This window comes from Protopterus annectens, chromosome 2.part1 (assembly GCF_019279795.1).
Source record: "Protopterus annectens isolate FY-2018-M chromosome 2.part1, PAN1.0, whole genome shotgun sequence".
Classification (NCBI taxonomy): Eukaryota; Metazoa; Chordata; order Ceratodontiformes; family Protopteridae; genus Protopterus; species Protopterus annectens.
The window spans coordinates 95,857,073-95,879,041 of NC_056729.1; the positions used below are offsets into that span (position 1 = coordinate 95,857,073).

The window sequence follows — 21,969 nt, forward strand, 5'->3', positions numbered from 1 at the left end:
TTGACTCTATATAATGACTTATTTTCATTTGTTAATTATATATGTCCTAGTTTGGTCTAATTACCCTCCTCAACCCATCTTCATTTTTAAAACACACCAAAGTTTGTGGTTCCCACCTTCTTTATCTTCAGAATTATTAATCTGGCATGTGAACCAAAACATTATTGAAAATTCCATTTGGATTCTTATAATTAAGTACATGCCATTTTCTTTAAGGCTAAATAGTAAACTGGTGAAACACAAAAATAAACTAATTAAACATACTGTTTGAAAAACGAAAGGGAATACTTTTGTTTCTGACAAAATACTGAAAAGCATATGCAGGCATTATAAAATACTTAAGAACCATACATAAAAAAGTTATCCAAAACAAAAAGGCCATTCTGTAAGTATGATAACCTCCTCCATAGTGGAGTTTCTTATGAAATATTGGCCCTTCCAGATGTGGAAAGGCATTTCACCTGTGACATCAGGCCCTACAATTCAGTGGCTGGCTGGTTATTTCTGTATAACACCCACTTATACTTCTCAACTGACTTCAGTTTTGCAGAACATTCAGATTTTTACCTCGTTTTTTTGGTTCATAGGTTCTTATGTAAGTACCAGAGTAGCTGCCCTTGTGAGCCATTTAAGCCTAGCCAACTTCCCATTTTGTGCTCAAAATAACCTACCACTTTTGGTTAAAAATTGGTCTTACCCATCCCATGGTCAATAATTATATATTACCTATAACTGGGATCATACCATAGATAATTTGAGGGGACCCATGCATGGGATAAATCATTTAGGAGCTGCCACTATCTATTAGTTGTACAGGGGGTAGTCCTGGGATAAATTTTCTGTTTCCCATCCATAGATCTAAGTTGCTTTTGAAAATGGACAGGGATGAACTTTGTTTTATGGGGATGGGGAGTCTGTTCCACAACAGTGGTATCTGCTGTGAAATATACCTGTCCCTCCAAACTGTTTTGTTGATGTTGCAGAAGAGGTTTAGATCCTTAGACCAAGTATTTCTGATGTCATCTGACTTGCCGATATGCAGTCAGTCTATCAGTAATTTGTTGGCGTATCCCTTGTATGCCAGACAGAGGTCACTTATTAGCAGTCTGTAGGATACCAAGTATAGTGGCAGAGCTTTAAGTCAGTCCATGTAGGACATATTGTTTAGGCCTTGTATCCTTTTCTTACGGTATCTTTGTGGGCATTCCAGCTGTTGCATATGTCATGACAGATACATGCCAAAAGGGGTATTATATTCAATGATTGGCCAAATGAGTGATGAGTAAAGGGGGAGAGTGACATCCCTAGAACTAAACACAATCCTTTTGTTTATAAGCTATGCAATATAGAAGGGCTTTCTTACAACAACAGACACATGTTGATCAAAAGTTAGGTTACCATCCACATAAGTTCTCAAATCCCAAACAACTGGGTCAACTCTTAGGGGAACTTTGTCAATGTGGTAATTCCCAGGAGTAGATGACTTCTCAAAGGATACAATAATGCATTTTTGGCATTTAGTTTCAGACCATGATTTTGACACCAGTTATTTATTTGAGATAACCCTTCCTGCAGGATGGCTAAGTCATTTGGGGATCTAATGACTGCTCCTAGATTACAGTCATCTGTAAACTTAGTCAGCCAGAGTCTTTTGGTATTGGTTTTTACTTCAGAAAAGTAGATGTCAAACAGAAGACATCCCAGCACAGAACAATGGGGGATTCTACTGGTGACTGGTCTCTTTTTAGAGGTAACTTCCCCTATTTTGATTATCCTCATCCTATCTGCGAGCCAATTGGCAATTCAGCAGGTGACATAAGGGTTTACTTCCAGTTTATTTAGCTTTTCTACTAGGCCTGAGTGGGAATTGTGTCAAAAGTTTGGCCAGATTGAAGTATGTGGCATGTACCATTTGCCTTCATCTATTACGTTGGTGACTTTTCAAAAATAATCCACCACGTTGAGTAAACATGACCTGCCAAAAACTGAGTCCGGTGTTTGGAGGTTCCCAATGTCCTGATTGATTAATTCCATTATACATCTTTTCATAGCTTTACATGAAAAGTTGGTCAGACTTATGAGTCTGTAATTGCCTGGGTCTGTGGAAGGTCCTTCCTTATGCAGGTGAGTGACTGTAGCTGTTCTCCATTCATTTGGTATAAAACCTGTATGTAAGCTGAGATTGAGCAGTGTTAGGAGTGTGGCTAAATTGTGCTTCATGCTATTTAAGAAGATACATTCAGGGGTATTTTCAGGACCCATCAATGCAGTATTTTTAGCTTTTGATAGCACTTTTAGGACTTTGTCTCATGTGATAGATTAAGGCAAGCCAATTTCAGGTGTATTTTAGGAACAGACACAGGGGAGACAGGAGTAAAGTTAGAGCTAAATGTATCAGCCATTAGGTTTGCTATATCTTCAGCCTCATTGTAGGTAACATTGTTCACAATTAGCTCAGCAGATTACAACATTGTGCTTTTTGAGATTACAAACATAACTAAAAAAATGCCTTGTGATTGTCTTTACTTGGGTAGCTTTTTAGCCTAAAACATGGCTTTGGTGGATTTTATTAAGCTCTTGAATTGTTTATTTCAGTGACAAGGGCTGTACCATTCTGGTAATTACTGTTCTTACTTTTGTTCAAAATTATTTGTTTTTATTATAAAGCTTATTGATATTATGATCAGCTCCTCATACAGTTTGTGGTTTTCCTGCAAAGCATTGAGGAGTTAAGTCACTAAATAATGACAGAGTTTTGAGTTTCAGACATTGTGTCCTTCAGAAAAATGTACACTAATGTAAAACCTTTTTATTCTATTATTTTTCTTAAGTTTATAAGAATAATATTTAAAAATTTGTCCCTGGTTTTGGGTCTTTGTGTCCCCCATTATTTTTTGGCTTTGTCCAAACTTTTTGGTTTAAAAGGTTGAGAAGTATGCATCCATTCTGTTGGTCATTATTCCTTACTTGACATTCCCAGGAAGTCATTAAAGTTCCTAGTGTAAACTGTACAGCTTGCTCTAGAAAAGCCCTTCCAGCACGACATGCCCATTTGCAATTCAGGAGCATGCAAGCCACAACAAGGTAAGACCTCATTATTAGTTAATCTGCATATATTCTGAATCTTAGTTACTACCACAACATGCAGATCATGGCTGATCTTCACATTATGGTGTAACCTGCTGCTCATGAAGACAATGAAGTCCCCCCACCAATCACTCTTACACAAACACACACACACATACAAACACCACAGTCCCTGTACCTGTCCCTACCCTCCTGTGTCTCCCCCCAACCCTGTAAAACTTTACTGCCATTGTGGCACATATATATCAGGCCCTGGTGTCTAGTTTATCCCCCCACCTTCGATCCCTGTCACACTGTCAATGCTGTTATATCACTTTAAAGAGTCATCCCTGGTGGTTTAGTGGTTCTCTCCACCTCATCATGTTTATGAAGTGTGTTCCATGACATCACTTAACCCTGGTGTTCAGTGACTCCCCCACCCCCATCCCCATGCAACAGTTGGAGCCATTACAGCAATTTAGAGTGTGTCCAGTGGTTCCTCCTATCCCTGTTATGCTGATAGGGCATTTTATGGAGTACCCTCTGGTGTTTAGTGAATGCCCCCACCCTGACATGCCTGTTGCAATGCTGGTTCCGGTACAGCATTGCAGAGTGTACATCGCCTCACCACCTTATAGCCATAATAATGTTGGTGTCAGTCTAACACTTTAAACTATAGTCCTTGGCGTCTGGTGGATCCTCCTCAGCCCCAGAGCACCCTTTTGATTTATGTGCCATTATGGCACTTCCCTTTAAAACTGGTGGTCTAGTGGTCTCCACATCCCCGGTCCCTGTAGTAACATTGGTGCCAGTATGACACTTTAGAAATGAATCTCTGCTGTTTAGTGTATCTGTCCATCCTCATGTCTCAGTTTCATTGTCAGTGTCATTATGGTACTTTAAAATTAAACCCTGGGGGAGTAGTGGTTCCGCCCTACAATGCTGGTGTTCAGCAGTTGAACACAGCCTTTTGGTTGTGCTAAGTACTTTGACATGGTTGGAATGGCTGTGCTGAGCTCTTTCTTGAATTGGTCAGCCATATAAATATGAGGCAATTCTGGGTAGAGAATACATGGCTAATTAATATATGCCTTTCCCCAAAATGCCTCATTAGCTTTTAGCATGGCTGCAGTGTCAGCCTTTCACTGTGCTGTGTGTCTTCATTTTGGAGGACCATGCAACATTGGATATGGGTGCGTGACGAATAGCAAAAAGGTACCATGACATATACATGGCTGTGTACATGTCACTATACCTTTATGAATCTGGTCCACTGTTTTCATCACTTAGCATTACTAACATTATTTGAAGTTAGTAACATTGATTATTGCAGTGATAATAACATTGTAATGTATAACGGTACAATCAGATTTAACGCTGACTTTCCACAACTGTGGAAAGCTGTTTGACTGCATTCATTTTGATGAGTGTTTGCTTAGAACCTTTTCAATTTGTACATACAAAACAAGCCATGTCTTCAATCTACCTCCTGATTATAATGACTGGCAATGCTCACATATAACAAACAATGCGTTTTTGCTATGGCTAAGTTATTTGAAAATAATGACTATGAAATTACATCAGGAGCAAAATCATGTCAGGAAAATGTGCATTCTGTGACACAAGGCCGAAAAATAAATCTGCAGGATGGCAAAATGGTACAGCATATACCATTGTTGTCTTATGTTCACAGCTGTGGTTCCTGGCAATGCTGCCTTTTGCTTGCAGTCTACACACCCTCCATGTCTGTGTATAGGGGTTGCTGGTCACTCTAGTTTCTACTCACATCACAAAGAAATGTCATTAGATGAATTATTGAGCCTTTAAAAATTGCCTCTAGGTAGGTGTGTGTTTTGTGAGTGAGTGAGTGAGTGAGTGAGTGAGTGAGTGAGTGAGTGAGTGAGTGAGTGAGTGAGTGAGTGAGTGTACACGTGCATCCTGCAATAGACTGGCATCCCATCCAAAACCGATTCTCCTTCTTTGGGCACATCGTTGCTGAGATTGGCTTTTGCCTTCTGCAACCCTGCATAGGAAAAATCAGGTAGGTATTGCAGAATGAATGAATGAATGAAGCAAATTACTTCTACTGCCACTGATATGAGTTTGCATTAATTTCCACAAATATACATTCAATACTCCACATTTTAAAGTATCTTGATTTCTGATTTAGAATTTAGTCTTCTTCTCAAAACATCTCACACAAGTAATATTTGTCACTTTTTATGTACAGGCTGCAGTACTTTCATGATATGCCATTTTGAAAGTTATTTTATCAGCTGTGCAATATCATCTTTTCCATAATACAGTCTTTCCACTTAATTTAATTTCAGCTGTAAGCTTTATCTGCCATTGATCAAGGGTGATTGGATCAGGTTCTAATTTATTAATTACATATGCTCAAAGCTTCTACTTTTAAGATGCTTCTTATTGCATTGCCTGTAGTATGGCATTGATTTTTGCATGAGACCACTGTCTGCTGTAGTAGGGATAGCCTAAATCTTCTTTGTTGTCTGATTGTGGGGTTTGTATGTGTAAACAAGGGGCTGGGGGTGCAGGGAATTTGATCACTTGCAAAAATTCTGGTTTTGATTAGTTCTGTTCTTGATCAGTTGTTCATGTATCTCTGAAAAACTGCAAATATAGTTAGATTTGAGAAAGGCTTCATTTTTTTCATGCAGTAATTTGAGTATATCATAAAAAGTATATGCATGTAATCTCTTTCAGCTAGTTAGCACATTTCAAACTTTGCCCTAAGTCTGACCTATGCTGTGGTGCTCTATGTCCTCTTACATCACACTATATTTTTGTGACTTTTACTATTAATGGAATTACCGGTGAGTACAACTTATCCCATAATTGTCTTGTTCTTAATCTCTTCCTTGCTGCCTGTCTCACTACTTCTGGCGCAAATCTTTTCTCAAGCCTTAATTAGTTTAATTCTTTAAATCAGGTTTAGGGAACTCATATTTTGTCTCTGAAGTGGTTGAATTGTTCAGAATGGGTATTAAGAGAGATATCCATTTTTTTTAAATACCTGGTAGAGAGCAGGAAAATTTACCAACTGAGTAAAACTTCCATATTCCTCAAGTCTTTTATCTGTGAGTCTATTCAGGAAAACCAAACTTCAGTTCTGAGGTGATTTACTTTCAACCCTAACATCCACTCCCATCCCCCTTTTACTTATATTTGTCTCAATCAATGTATTACTGTAAACCAGTGCATTCTAAGTCCTACTTTAACTTAAACTATGGAATTTTGTTAAAACTTGCCACTACCAATGAATATTGTGCTTTGTAACTTTAAAACTATGGAATCTTGTTAAATAATGTGTTTTCCTATGAATACTTGCTTGCTATGTAAAAATCTCATAATTGTTTGTTCTTAATCTGTGGAACTTTTCTCCCTGGGCCTCTGCTGAAAATGGACATGTATCCAGTCAGACTCTCCCGGTCAACAAATGTAAAATAAATAAAAATAAATAAAATGTACTCAAACAAGCTGCCAAGAAGCTATCCTGTAATATCATAAGTGCACAGTCCTTGCAATTACTTACTTTTATAAGCTGGCAACCTACCAGAACACAGGAAGCTTTAACAGTATTTTTGTAGTTTTCTACAAAGATATTATCTATCCATATATATATATATATATATATATATATATTTACATGTTTATATATATATATATATATATATATATATATATATATATGTGTGTGTGCGTGTGTGTGTGTGTAGTTTTTTTGCTTTGCTGACAGCACAAGAAAATGAATAGCACTAAAGCTTTGGCAAAATATATACACCAACTTAGTTCCAGCTTGTGTCTCTGATCTGCAACCGAATTCCAGCTTTCACAATAATCACTTATCCTCATATACACTGCCTTGTATCTTGCAAACTAAATTTCTAGCTTTAAAGCAACATCATTTTAACAAAAAATTTTACACTCTTCATTCTAAGCTAGCCTGGTATGTGCTGCACTGTTAGAAAACATTTACAGGCACTTACCATTTTTGAACTTTTGTTTCTTGTGGTGCTGTATGCACAAAATGATCCCTGTCATTATAGCGACCGCCGCTACAGCACTTGCACATACTACGATAATAAGAAGTAGGTCTGGTGAATCCAAGCTGGTCGAATTATTTGTCAGATTTGAAGCTGGTCGACTTGTCTGAAGCAGAAAAAGAGAAGAAGTTGCTGTAGATCGATATGGATTCCTCTGCCCAGATGTCCTAGATGGCCTTTTCTGTTGAGATGTCTGGTAATATGTTGTGAGCAGTCTGAGAGTAGAATTCCCGTTGTCAGACTGTGATGAGTCATTGCCATCACTGGACATTCCAAGAGGTGCTAATCCATAATGTGGTGATGTATTGTTTTCACTTCCCTCTTGTGAAAGTGCTGCAAAAACAAAAATGCATACAAAGTAAGCTAAGTGGAGATATCTTATATATTTACCTCTTTTTCTTACTGACTTTGCATTTTTAGCGTGTCTGACAATGAGTTTCAATCAGAAATGATCATCTGTGTGGCTGTTTGTATAGCTCTAAGCTGTTGTTAGTTAACAATACTAGATTTCTTTCACCTAGATATTCTTTAATTTCACATAAACTGCTTCGGGTTCAGGTGTTAGCTATTGCAGTATCGGTCTGTTCCTGAATTTTGTTGTCCAAAACATTAATTATCAAATTTCTTTTTTTTATTTTTACAGTATTCTACTTTATACTTCACTTTAACATTTGAACATTTAAATTATGGGGTTTGGCCTATGATAATGACCTCATACTGGCTGCCCCAACATTTCATTCTCCTAGGCATACATTCAACACATTTGTAGCACTGCAAATAGCAGCCTGCTGACACATAGGGCTAGGGTGTTATTCTGTGCTCTCCACAACCCAAGTTAAACAAATGCCTGGTTAATGGAGGATCATTTCAGGGAAGGACTGATGAGGGGTTTGTCTACCCACGTCTCCCTGGGGTTGTGTGTAAAGGGTATGCTTCTCAGGGTTCCATCCCACTAGTGAGTTTCTGAAGGAGACTAGTGATCTGGCAGGAGCTGTTTACATGAAAAGGGGGAAAATTTGTCAGAGGGGCTCTGTTGTTTGCATGAGAGAATGCTGCCCTCTTGTTCTGCTCATTACACACTCATCTGGGAACCTTCCAGGGACACATGAACAGGAATAGAAGACAGTAATTAAACAAAAAATTCAATATTGCAAGTGCTGAGTGGTCCAAAGAAATCTTCTGGAACAAAATAACCATAAACTGTTTCTGGCAAAGTACTCGAAACAGGATACCCAGATTCCTTCCAGGGTTCTCTGTACCATTCACAAATGAAATCATTAGTTAATAGAGGCCCATCTTGCCATCTTGTTCCTGTCTAATACCCAGGGAATCTAGTGTACATGTTAGGCTAGTTGGGACCTGTTCATTGGCAACTCCATATAGTGAACTATAAACAACCATGAATCCTTTCTTTAAAAGTCAGGTATTGTTTTCAGTCTATTCTGAGATACTGATTTACATTCCTAATGAAATCCTGATAGCAGTTCTCCACCCCACTCCAAAAAGCAGCAGCAGTTCCTCCTTTAGCTTTGGATCCTCCTACGAATTGTTACAGGATTCTGTCTGGGTCACCAACTCCTTGGAACATGTTCTGGAGACAGGTAAGAACTGTACTTTCCTTCTCATTTGCCACTCATCGAAAGTAATGAGAGAAAATGTTCCTGCAAGAGTTCACCGAGTTTCCTTTCAAGTCAGCAGTGTCACACTAATAAACTAGCTAATTTATAGTGGTTGTAGTATTTGAGCTCTGGGTTACTAATGGGTCAAGATTCTTAACAGTAAATTCCTATTAATTATGAAGAGGTTTGTATTTGTCAGGTATTTACTTCTGCTGTCCATTTAAAAGATAACTCAGTAGACTCAGTTTTCTAGTTAGGCCTGGTCACTTTTAATGTGGTTGTAGAGCCAGCCATCTGCCCAACTTGTCTCCTCATTCAGTTCCAGGATAGGCTACCCAGTCTTAAATTGGTCGAGTATGAGAATTTATATAATGTGGTGAGTATGACCTGACTCCTGCACTTCATCAGAGACCAATGATCATGAACAATTTGTGTTACTTATAAGAACACAAACAATGATGTTCTGTGTCATCTTACTCCATAATGTGGATTCTGCACTTCAGCTAGGAAGTGTGAGGCCTCATATAATCATAAGCACCCCAGGTTCATGAAAGAGGGTCAACAAACTGGAAAGCCATTGGAGAAGGACAGACCTTCAGAAGGATAAAACGTAAACAAAGAAATATTAGAGGTGATCTCTGCCTGACATACAAGGCCATGTCCAACCCAGAATTGATGGACATGCTCCACCTAAAGAAAACTTATCCCCTCAAGCCACACGTTCTAGGGATCTAAACCTCACCACAATAATAAATAGGACGTGTTGGATGGATAGATTCCTGTCCCAGTGACTTCCCATGCTTTGGAACAAGATTCCAATCTACATTAGGCAGTGTTCCTCGCTAACACTCTTCAAGAGAAACCTTGACGAGTGGATGGGAAACAGAAAGTTTACCCCAAGGATCACTTCAGTGGCTCTGCTGGACAGAAGCACAGGGAACTAATCTAAGGGGGCGGCGATAGCAAACACATTCTGGCTAGGCTTATAAATGCCTTCGGGCAGATAGCTTAGTACCTACCTACCTATGAACCTATGTTGGAAGTAGGCAGTTTTCTTCTTTAAGGAAATCTCTGCCATGCAGAAGGAAATCTATGCTGTGCAGAATAAATGACAGCAAACCTTTTTGCAAATGACAGTTTTTGCAGTCCTGCCCAACTTGAGAACTAGAAATCTTATTCTGTCACTGAGGGTGAATTTGCTGCTCTGTTTTTCAGTGATAAGGATGAATAGATTAATCCTGAAATTTTGTAAGGTGCACCTACTAGAATAAACAAAGATCCAGACTTTGTACTTGCAGACTGGTTGGAGTGTTGGCAGCCATACTTCATTATATAGTTGTACCTCACAACATATAAACCTAAATCTTGGCCAAATTAGGTTTGCCTTATTCGTCCTGTATGCCCTAGCTCTAGTGTTTTCCAGACTGCATGTCTTTGCTGAGGTCCAGAATATTTCCATTTACTTAAGATATTTTAGTTATCCTGGTCCTTAAGAAGCCATCTTTGAATTCTCTATCCATCCACCCACAATTTCCTTTTTACCCATTTTTGCATGTGGGGTCAGGTGTTAATCAATACCAACCATCACCTAGAGACACACGCACATGCACTGACACCTATAACCAGTTTAGAGTGTTCAGTAAACCTACTGCATATCTTTGGAATTTTGGAAAGAAACTGGAACACCATGAGAAAACCCACATGAACACAGGGAGGACACGCAGACTCCACAGAGAAAGCATCCCACCCAAGAATCAGACCAGAGAACTTCTTTCTTTGGGGTATCAATATCAATATCAATATTACCTGCTGCATCACTGTGCCACCCCATCTTTGAATTTTCATAGCCTGGAAATTCCTTTTTTGTTCTAGAATCTTCCTTTGATTGGAAGAGTTAATAAGATGGTTATCAATATGAACCTTTAGCCCTTTAAAACGCTGATGAACTCTTTGGTTTGTATAAATCTGATAGCAGCCATCTTAATAGTGATGCAGTTCTCCCTACCTAGTGTTCTTAATGATCAGGTGTCAAAAAACACAGATGGTGTATGATTTTGAATCACCTTGATTTTTTGGCAGTCTCTAAGACCAGGTATCATGGGTTCTTGGCACTCTGGCTATATTGCCACTGTAATCTTTCTTCCAACATTCTGAGTTGGTTTGCCTATCATCTCTTGGAGTGCATGCCACAGGTGGTTTCCAGAACCAATTCTTCCTTTAGCTACCATTTACAATGTGGCATTCTGCAGGTCTCTGTCTTGGGTCTATCATCGTTTATAATGTATATGTTTTTACTATGTGAGGTCATTCAGAGCAAAGGGTTATCATGCCCTTGTTATGCGGACAATACTCAGTTATATTTTTCCTTCCCTCAGTATCAAATAGCAGATCTTGAATCCTCTAAAGATTGACCATTTTAACGTGGATGATGAATACTCAAATGAGATTTGGTTCTGCAAAAAAAAAACTCCTTTAAGACTCTCTAATGCTTTGTGTATTACCCTGAAATTATTTAGAAAGGACTCACAAGGAGTCTGTATCTAGAGTGCAAAATCTTGACAGGATCATTGATGGTGTGCTGTGTTAAAGGAACTAAGTGACAAAAGTTGTTAAATGATTTTATTTTTGTCAGAGGGACAATGTGACAATTAAGCACCCAATTCCATTATAGAACCTTGTGTTAGCTGTTTACTTTGGTCTCATTATAACTGTATTACCACAATGCCTTTTACCTGGGCTTTGCAGTAGTGACCTCGGTTTCCTACAGCTAGTGCATCTTTCAGCAGCCAGGCTGCTGATGGGTACTTTCCAACACACTGACATCATATATGTGCTGTACAGTCTGTACTGGATTCCAGTGGCACTGATGCTGGTAAGTGTGGTACTAATGGACATTACCCTGCCCATTATAGGTCCGAGTTATCATAAATAGTCGCTGTTGCCATACCAACTGACTCACCCACTTCTCTGAGCAAACAAGGAGCGGCTGGTAATTTTCAAGATGCATCTGGAAGTGTCTAATCACATCCGTTTTCTTGCTGGGCCAAACTCTTGCAGAATTCACTATATTGGCAGCTTCAAGACAGCATTACTGTCAGCACTTTTAAAAGAGGTCTCTGAAAGCTAATCTGCTTTACAGAGCCTACCTATTTTTTATGAATTGATATTATAATTGAGATTGTTTTATATGTCCTGTTTGACTCACTACTTACTTGCATATAACATGTTTATGCTATATACATAAATAAAAATGAATGTAAGTTGATGAAAAATAAGTTAACAGAAATGAGATAAAAACCATATGTACCATATTGTTTGTTATCCATTTACTTGCTTAAACAGATACAGTGTTGTACTTTTAATATTAATGTATTAACTTGTACCATAAAACATATTTGGCACTAGATGAAAAAAAATATAAACCTACTGGTTAGAGGCCATTATCATACCATATACTACAAAGTCATCAAGTTCTGTTTCACAAACAGAACATACCTTTTGCATTACAGTACAATATTCCAAAGAAGAAGGAAGATTTATCTTGGATATCAAATACAATTGTTGATTCACTAGCACATTTACGGATTCATAGGCCAGTGCTGAAAAGCATGTGTGTGTGTGTGTGTGTGTGTGTGTGTGTGTGTGTGTGTGTGTGTGTGTGTGTGTGTGTGTGTGTGTGTGTGTGTGTGTGTGTGTGTTTGTCTACCATCAAACATTGAACATTCATAATACTGACAATCAACAGAATGATAATTTTAAATTGAATCTAAAATGATCAAAAACAAAAATTAAAAGTAATTTCTTTGCAGGTGGCAAGATTCCCCCCACCCCCACACCAATTAAGAGATCGCGCAACAATGGGGTTAGAACAAATTCCATTACCCCATTGCGCAAGAATCCCATATAAAACTCTAGCGGCAAAAAAATCCATTGAAAACAACATTCACTCATAGGAGCGTTCACTTTTATTTTCAGCTTAAAAAAACACATTCACTCATATGAATGTTTGAGGTTTTTGACAGCAACCATATATATAACCATGGAGCTGGTGGCATTTATCAAATCAGTGTTACATTGATGTGCCTAATCTCAGCCCAATAACGTCAAAATACAAATGCTGACACTCATCTATGCATTCACCAAGGTTATTCCTTGGAACATGCTAAATTTAAAAAGTGTTTTTTGCAGGGGGGTAAGCCCTTTTTCCCCCACCTTCCCTGCTAATTATATATACTAACTTTCTAATTAACCAATCCCCAGGGAAGGAGCATATTCCCCTTTTCTGGGGATTATCCTTTATCATATAACTGTCAACCAAAGTGCGCGTATGTATATGTGTGTGTGCATGACTCTCCTTAAGTCCATGAAATACACATCCTGTTGAGAATTAGGGGAGGTGTTACTATCAATTGCTGTCACAGTCTGTCAGCTCCTGCAATAGCTAATTTACATTTATTTGACTATAACACTGTAGTGGCGAGCTCCCTCTCTTTGCAGTTTTGTGACCAAATAAATAGTTGCACAGAAGGTCAAAGAGAACAGATAATTGTGATATGGTACATGTGCAGGAAAGCAGAAGACAATTTTTGTGAAGAAGATTTGAAAGAGACATGAAGAGGGCAAGAGGAAACAAGGACATCCAGCCAAGTGATAGATGGACGAGAAGGTAGTAAAATAGCACTGAGTCACGAAAAGGTGACAGCAGTTGACACAATACCCCAACCCCATGTAGAAAAATAGGAAAAAGTGGATTGATGATGATGATGATGATGATACAATTCTGGGACCATGAAGTATATATATATATATATATATATATATATATATATATATATATATATATATAAAATGTATTTATGGATCCTGTTCAGAAGACTGACATCAGAAAATCGCACTTTATATGGTCGAGACTGTATGACCAACTTTCCAAAAAGTCAAAGCTTTTGTATGGAGATTGCGGTACAGTGGAAATTGGGGAAGCTACCCTTTTCCCTACTGTAGTGTTATCTCAAATTTGGTACATATAATATGCAGAGGGTGTGCTGGGAGGATTGCCCCCCCCTGTAAAAACATAGATTTTTGTTGTTTTGTGTCATTCAACGTTTCAGAAAGTCAGTCACATGGCCTCAAGCATATGAAGATCTCCTTTCTGAGAAGTTGATGTTTTGACATAGATTCATAACATACAAATGAATATATAAGTAGGTCAGTAGTCCTTAAGTTAACATGTCAAGTTATTGGTGATTGTTTAGATTAAGATATACATACCATTTTGCGTTGCACAGCTGTGGGTGTGGCTGGGTGTGCCTTTGAAGATAATACATTTTCCTTTAAACCACAATGGGAGCTACATCGGTACTGGTGAGGTTTAGTACATTATAGATCTGAGGAAGGTCTTGGTCTGAGCTGCGTAGAGATCTGGTGGGAGAACAATGAAAGATAAGAGGAGATAAGCTGGGGCAGTAGGTAGGCTGGTATAGCATGGAGTGAATAATCAGGAGTTGAGAGAGAAGCTGGTGTGGTAATTCTAGCCAGTTTAAGTATTTATGTGAGAGGCGGTGGTGTGACTTATATGTTTGGTTTGCAGCAAATCTAGCTACTTTGTTATATGCTGATTCAAGTTTAGTAAGGAGAGAGGAGATGAGGTTTGTCAGCAATAGAATAGACTGGGTAGGAGGTAAGCATGAGAGAGGGTTACTTTTGTTTTGTTAGTGAGAAACTTTATTTCTACACTGGAGGCCAAGTTTTAGGAGAGGCTTCTGAATACAGTTATTAACATGTAGATCAAACTTAAGTTGATCAGCTATGATGACACCTAAGAGTTTTGTGCTTGTTTCTACTTTGATGGGAGCATTATTGACAGACTGAATAGAGAAGGTATGTTTAAGGTCTTTGACATTTTAGGTAGGAAAAGTAGGAGTTTTGTTTTCTTAGGGTTCAGGATATGTAGAGTTTTTGAGAGCCAGGATTCTATTGAGTTAAAGGATGCCTGGGTGGTGGATATGAGTTCCAAAGGTGTGTCAGCAAGGGTGATGACTGTAGAGTCATCAGCATATTGTACCAGGGTTGAATGGGGTCAGATAAAGATATTGGTAAAGATATTAAAAAGTAAAGGACCAAGAATAGAGTCTTGTGAGGCACCCATTTTAACAGAGAGAGAAGGGGAGAAAGCAGAAAGCCATTTAACTGATTGCAGTCAGTCAGTGGGATAGCTGGAAAAACAGGCAACAGCAGAAGTAGAGAAATTAAGGTTAGATAGATTAGATAGTAAAAGTGAGTGAGACACAGTGTCAAAGGCTTTTGAAAGGTCTGCGAAAAGACAAGAGACAAGTTTGTTGTTATCTCTGGCTAAAGAAATAATGTTAAGAAAGGATATAAGGGCAGTAGTAGTCCTGTGTTTAGGGTGAAAGCCGTGTTGTGTGGGTGTGAGCAGGTTTCCTGTTCTAGGTATTGCATGACTTATGTATGTATGCATTTTTCCACTACTTTTGAAAGGGGGGGAATAGAATGGCGATAGGTCTAAAGTTTTATTTTTATTTTTATTTTCTATTTAAGTTTATTAAATGACTGAAACTTTAGTACTCTATTAGTAACCATAATTACATGTCCCATTTGCCATGCAGAGGTGCATGTCCCATTTGCCATGCAGAGGTCACATGGAAGATCCGGCTTGCCACTGCACATCTTGATGTTTCTTAATCCAAACAATTTCCAAGTATTTGGTTTGAAGTTTAGGGGTGACATAATGGTTTAGGTTTCTACCTCCCAGACACAAAGTACCAAGTCTAATTCTCATTTTTGCTCAGTCTTGGTTATTGGCTAGGCATACCATAGTCTGCAGAGTCAATACCTAGTATTTAACTATGAACCTATGAAAGAGTACAAACTTAATCAAGTTGTTCTATTAGAAGAGTAATTATTAAACCAATAAATTAAAACAATTTATCAATAAGAATGAGAAGCCAACATGTTTTCCACAATCCAGTTATGCTCCACTAAATTAAAAATAGTTCCACCTTATTGCTGTACAGTGCAATGCAAAAGGTCTGGATGCATTTGATCAAAATGGTCTGGGTTCCATGCTGCAGGTAAAAGCCATGTTGATTATCAGGACGCAGAAGATTACTCTTTATATTGGCTAACTTGTTTGTGCACAATTCTCTCAAACTATTTACATAAAGGAGGTTGTAGGGAATATAGGATGGAAAACAATATGAACATTGTATTTCCATTTTTAGGACAGTAATTAACTTCCAGCTTAACAAAAACTTTCTTGGTATTATAGATGAAGTAAAGATGCCCAGTAAAGGTTCAGTTAGAAATAGAACACCCGGGTTTATTAGAAGAAGTCATATCCCACTGGATCTGCATGTTTTCCCATTTTTATGACTTAAAAGTACACACAATGGTCTGAGTACTAGATGCTTAAATACTAGTTTGAAATCTATTTTTTTTCCAAAAGCCTGAGTTCAAAGTCAATACCTCAAATATATAAGCCACATAGGAAACTTTTACTGGTCATCCAAACTGAATTCCTTCAGTGACATTTTGGCAATCTGATTAGAGTACACTACAACTTTATCATTAATAAGTATATTCTGAAGTGGGGGTTGGTATTGCATCCTATTGATTAGACAGTTTTCTGCCAAACTTTTTTGGAAAAAAGGTGGGTTGTCCTGTAAAAGCATGAAACCAGTGCAAACCTCTACTATATGTAATTTTCTTATACATTCTTATAAAAGTGTTATTTATAAACATACATGATCATTTTCTTTATTTCAGGTACTTGATAGTAGGCTATTTGGCACTCTGGTGAGACAAGTGATGTCTCAGATTAGGGATAATGGGACATTGGATACCTCTACATGGGTCTTCAAAACGTTCTGACATTATATTGGGCAATGCTGAAGCTTTTTTAAAGTATTTAAAACCAAAGTTGGAGTTTCTCATAATCAAACCCAGTGGGGTGATAAAAATTCAACTGATGCTAACAGGATTGCATAAACTGGGACGCCGAGCACCCCCAATGTCATTATTAACATGTGGAGAAGACCGTGCAATGCCTACATAAAAAAAAAATAAATAAATAATAATAATAATAATAAAATAAAATAAAACTTACTACCTCTTTGCTGGTAAGGGAACTGGACAAAAAATGTCTCACTAAAAGAAATTGTCCTTAGATTAGTTGCATACTCTTTGGTCACTGTCACTGTCCACTGGTATGCACCTAAGGAAGGTGCTGAGTGAAAATATACAATTTGTCGGTGAGCATGCTTCCTTCATACTTATGCAGTGAAGAAATGACAGACTCAGTCTAACAGTTCTCAGAAGGACTTTTTTCAGCCAGTCAATAAGTCAATACCTGATGTACTGTTTCAGCTTTTGTATCTGTTTTCCTTTTTTTTTTTTTTTTTTTGCAGGGGAGCAGAGCTATAGAAAATAGACCAATTCTGCTTTAAAATTTTAATAGGCTCACATGACATTTTAGGTTCACACCCAACACGCTCAACTACTTGAATTTAGCTTTCGCATAGTACTTGGTTAATGTACAGAAGCTTACGAGGAGATACCACTTTATAGGACCCCCTCATACAGAAACACACACATTCAAACCCATGTGTATGTGCACAAATACATAAAGACACACACACACACACACACACACACACACACACACACACACACACACACACACACACACACACACGTCTCACATATACATACTAGGGCATCCTTTGTACTATTTGAGAGTTATGTTTGGGAATGAACATAAGTTGCCAGTGAGTCAGCAGAGAGAGACTGGGATCAGATGACCTCAGAGCTGCTACTCTTTACCGTGGAGAGTGTGTAGAAAAATCACTGCAGAGACCAAAATCTAACAAAATCTCAGCTACTACCTGTTCTGCTTTGGTGTGTATATGTGTGTGTGTGTGTGTGTGTGTGTGTGTGTGTGTGTGTGTGTGTGTGTGTGTGTGTGTGTGTGTGTGTGTGTGTGTAATGAAATGCATTAGACTGTGCTGTGCTAAACTGCTTTCAGTACTCATATTGTGTCACTGCATACTGGACCACCAGACTAGTTTCAGTGGCACTTATGGGTGACATCTCATAGATTTCCTCATCCACCATATTCTTCCTCCACAGGTTCTCTTAATAAGGAGCCAGAAGACTGCAGTGCCCGACCAGTTAGAGGTTCCAGTGAATGAAGCCAAAGGCTGGACTGGTGAGTAAGGAGAAATGGAGGACACTATGATAATGGGAAACTATAAGGGGATGGCACCACAGAATTAAAGTTAACTTAATTTAATCACTTATGTATTCCATAACAATTATACTTACTTCTCATAATACTGTCATTTTCTTTTTGAGTATTCTCTAGAAATAATTTTTTTTTTTTCAATTTTACATATGTAAAGATGCCTGCAGAATTATAATGCAATCACTGGACTAATGGGAAATTACATTAAAAAAATCATAGGTTCATAGGTTGGTACTAGGCTATCGGCCCTAGGGCCTATACAAGCCTAGCCATAACAATTCCCTGGATATTTCTTCCCACAATATTTACTTCTCTGGACCCCTGTCTAGCAGGGCAACTTACATGATCCCCGGGGTGAATTTCCTATCTCCCATCCAATCATCAAGGTTCCTTTTGAAGACGGCCAAGGAGGCACTCTGCTTGACATGTATGGGCAGTCTATTCCAGAGTATGAGGAGTCTCTGGGTCAGGAACCTATCCCTCCAGTATGTTTTGTTCATTGTGATGACAAGGTTTAGATCCCTGGAGCGTGTGGCTCTGAGGGATTCGGATTTCTTTAAGTGGAGCATGTCCAACAGCTCAGGGTTTGACATAGCCTTCTATGTTAAGCAGAGATTGCCTCTGAGTAGACGATATGCCATAGACTATAGCTGGAGTTTTTTAGACAGTCAGCATATGGCATCTGCTTTAGGCCTGTGATTCTTTTAGTGAGGTATTTCTGTGGCCTTTCCAGATGTTGCAGATGTCTTGTGAGGTACATACCAAACTGGGTATTATACTTATTATGGGTCTAATGAGGGATGAGTAGTGGCACAATGACCTCCTTTTTTCTGGATGAAAAGTCCTTAGTGATGAGGTGTGCCACATAGAAGGATTTCCTGACTGTTGTGGCAATGTGGTTATCGAAAGTGAGACCACTGTACACCTGTGTACCTAAGTCTCTCATCACACTTTCGATGTTTAATGTACTGCCACCTATGTGGTAATTCATGGGTACATGTTGTTTTCCAAAGGGGATAACTATACATTTCTTGGCATTAAGCTTGAGCCCATGGCTCTGGCACCAGACATCTGTTTCTGTAAGGTCCTTTTGTAAAATATCCACATCATTTGGTGATTCAATAATGGCTCCCAGTTTGCAGTCATCTGTGAACCTTGTTAGCCAGAGTCCATTAGTGTTGGCCTGTACTTCAGAGAAGTAGATGCCAAACAAGAGTGGTCCCAGGACTGAACCCTGAGGTACTCCACTTATCACTTGTCTGGAGCTGAATTTGGAGTCGGCTACTTTTACAGTCTGGGTTCTGTCAGTAAGCCAGTTGGCAACCCATCAAGTGATGTAGGGATTTATGCCCAGCTTAGTAAGTTTATCTATGATTCCAGAGTGGGGGATGGTGTTGAAGGCCTTGGCGAGCTTACCCTCATCTACAGCTCTGGAGATTGATTCGAAGAAGTCAATCAGGTTCAGGAGACAAGATCGGCCCTTCACAAACCCAAACTGGGTGGGGTCCAGTGTTTGAAGGTTGCCAATGTCTTTGTTTATACGTTCCATGATAATGCGTTTCATGCCCTTGCAGATCAGGCTCGTCAGACTGATGGGACGGTAGTTCCCGGGATCCAAGGTGGATCCCCCCTTGTGGAGTGGGATAACTGTAGCTGTGCGCCACTCAGTGGGCATGAAGCCTGAGGTGAGGCTATGATTAAACATGACACTTAGGTAAGGTGCCAGTTTTTTTGTAGTTCATGTAGTACACAGCTTGGGATGTCATCTGGCCCCATGGATGCTGTATTCTTAGCTTTGGAGAGTGCGGTTTCTACCGGTGTGGCCATGATTTGGCAAGCTTTTGGTATTGAGATGGGCCCTTTAGAGGGTGAGAGGGGGTGACGTTGGCACTAAATCAATCTGCCAGGATATTGGCAATATCCTTGGGATCAGTATATTTAATGCCATTCTGTTGAAGCTCAGAGCAGATCTGAGCATTGCCATTTAGATTCTTGACATAACTATAGAACGCCTTGTGGTTGTCTTTGGAATCTTTGGCAATTTTATTTTCATAACTAGCTTTTGAGGATTTTATGAGGGATCTCAGTTTCATACTGAGGCTGGTGCGGGAGTTTTTTGCATCCTGGGATTTTCCTCTTTTCTGCAACAGTTTCTTCCTTCTGTTGTATAGTTTGTTTATAGCAGGGGACCACCAGATTGGCTTCCTTTTTTTGGAGGAGAGCATCTTGGTTCTATCTGGGATTGCACGATTCATGCATTAGTGGATGTGCTCATACAGTACCTTAGTACAGGATTCTGCAGTCGAACTTTCAGATCCCGTCTGCATGGGTGTCATGAAGTTTGTCACTTCTGACTTCAGTAGCATGAAGTTGGCTTTAGAGAAGTTTTTTAAGGAGGTTTCCTTACTGGGGTTTGGGGTTGGGATGTGGATGTCAAGGGTGATTTGCTTAAGGTCAAACCTGACCAATTAGGGGGGTGACCACTGGTGTGGATCATCTATCTCCCATGCTGGTAATGACCAGGTCTAGGATACTGGAGCCTCTGGTGGGACAACGGATTAGTTGATCCAGGGCGTTGGAATTTATGAATTCCAAGAACCGTTGGGAAAAGGATTTGGTACCTAAGTAGTTTTCCCAGTTAATGGCAGGGTAGTTGAAATCACCCAGTATTAGGGTGTTTGGTTGCATCTTAATATTTTCCAGTATGTTTAGAAAGGTGTAGTGATAATCTTGGGGCATGGTGGGGGATCTGTAGCAAGCTACAATTTGGATTGCAGTCTTACCTAGAGTTAGTTTCACTTGGAGAATTTCAGATGCATTGTGTTGGACAGCTGGCCTGGAGGTGTGACTATCCTTGGTGAATATGGACACTCCTCCACCTTTAGTGTTTCAGTCTTGGTTTTGTGGCCGAAAAGTGTGGTAAGAGTTGTAGCCTGGTATTGCAGGGGTGTCCTCTGGAGGCTTGAACCAGGTCTCAGTTACTGCCCAGATATCGATGTTCTCCATTTTTAGGAGTGCCTCGAGAGAGTGCATTTTGAGGTTTAGGCTTCTAACATTGAGTAGCATTACCTTCAGATTTTGCATGCTTGTATCTGTTCCAGTGGTGGTTTTGTCCTTTGAACCTTGCCTAAAAAAGGCACTATGTGGGTGGCAAAAGCTTTAGCCAGTAACCTGAATCTCATGGGTATAATTAATGGAATTTGTCTCATGAAAACAGAATTTCATTATTTTCAAAACTGTAATGTTAATGTCCCTGATGATAAGTGTATGTAAACACATAATCAGTGTGGTATGCGAGTAGACTATTACATCAGCTTTCATTTCTGGTACTCCAGTGTAGAGCACATTTTCTAGGCTGGTGACCACAGGACTCATATGACTCAAGTATTTCTTCTCAGATTAAGCACTTGTATTGTGGTAATGAAACTGATTTACTTCAAGTGTAATCCTGAAGGCAATATTAATGATAGCTAATAGGTAAATATCTTGTCAATGCATCATGGATAAAATAATAGATTCACTTGTAATTTACTGTCATCATTATTTAGAACACCCTTTTAATGCTCGTGATGAAAAAAAAATCAAAGCACAGATATTATCAAAATTAAATAATAATTACATAATCAAAATGGAATTAATATTTTATTGTGAGGCACACTCTTCATAATTATACGAGGATATAATATTATATTAAACTGAATACTGATCTTTTTGTGTTAAAGTATTATGAAGAGACTGGCTTTCTATAAAACTGTTAATAATGGTGGTCCAGGGTGGTGCAGGCTTACTGCATGCAAATCAAACTGCATTTGGCCAGGCAACATCATCTGCTGGCCGTTTCAGTGGCACAACAGTTAGCATAATTATCTCTGATGCAAGGAAGCTGAGAAGGCTGTGGGTTCCAGCACTGCACTAAGTACTTCTATTCATGTCCTAGAACTGATACCGTGTAATGCAGAAT

The 21,969-nt window shown here is 38.9% G+C and overlaps 1 protein-coding gene across 2 annotated transcripts in view; it reads right to left on the minus strand.

The window, feature by feature from the left end:
* The window catches only part of TMEM154 (transmembrane protein 154), a 479,239-nt gene that overhangs the window by 283,314 nt on the left and 173,956 nt on the right, over positions 1 to 21,969 (minus strand). For both annotated transcript variants that reach the window (XM_044062046.1, XM_044062045.1), the window contains exon 2: positions 7,074 to 7,463. In XM_044062046.1, the coding sequence (XP_043917981.1) occupies positions 7,074 to 7,463 (390 nt within the window). The remainder of the gene's footprint in view (positions 1 to 7,073; positions 7,464 to 21,969) is intronic.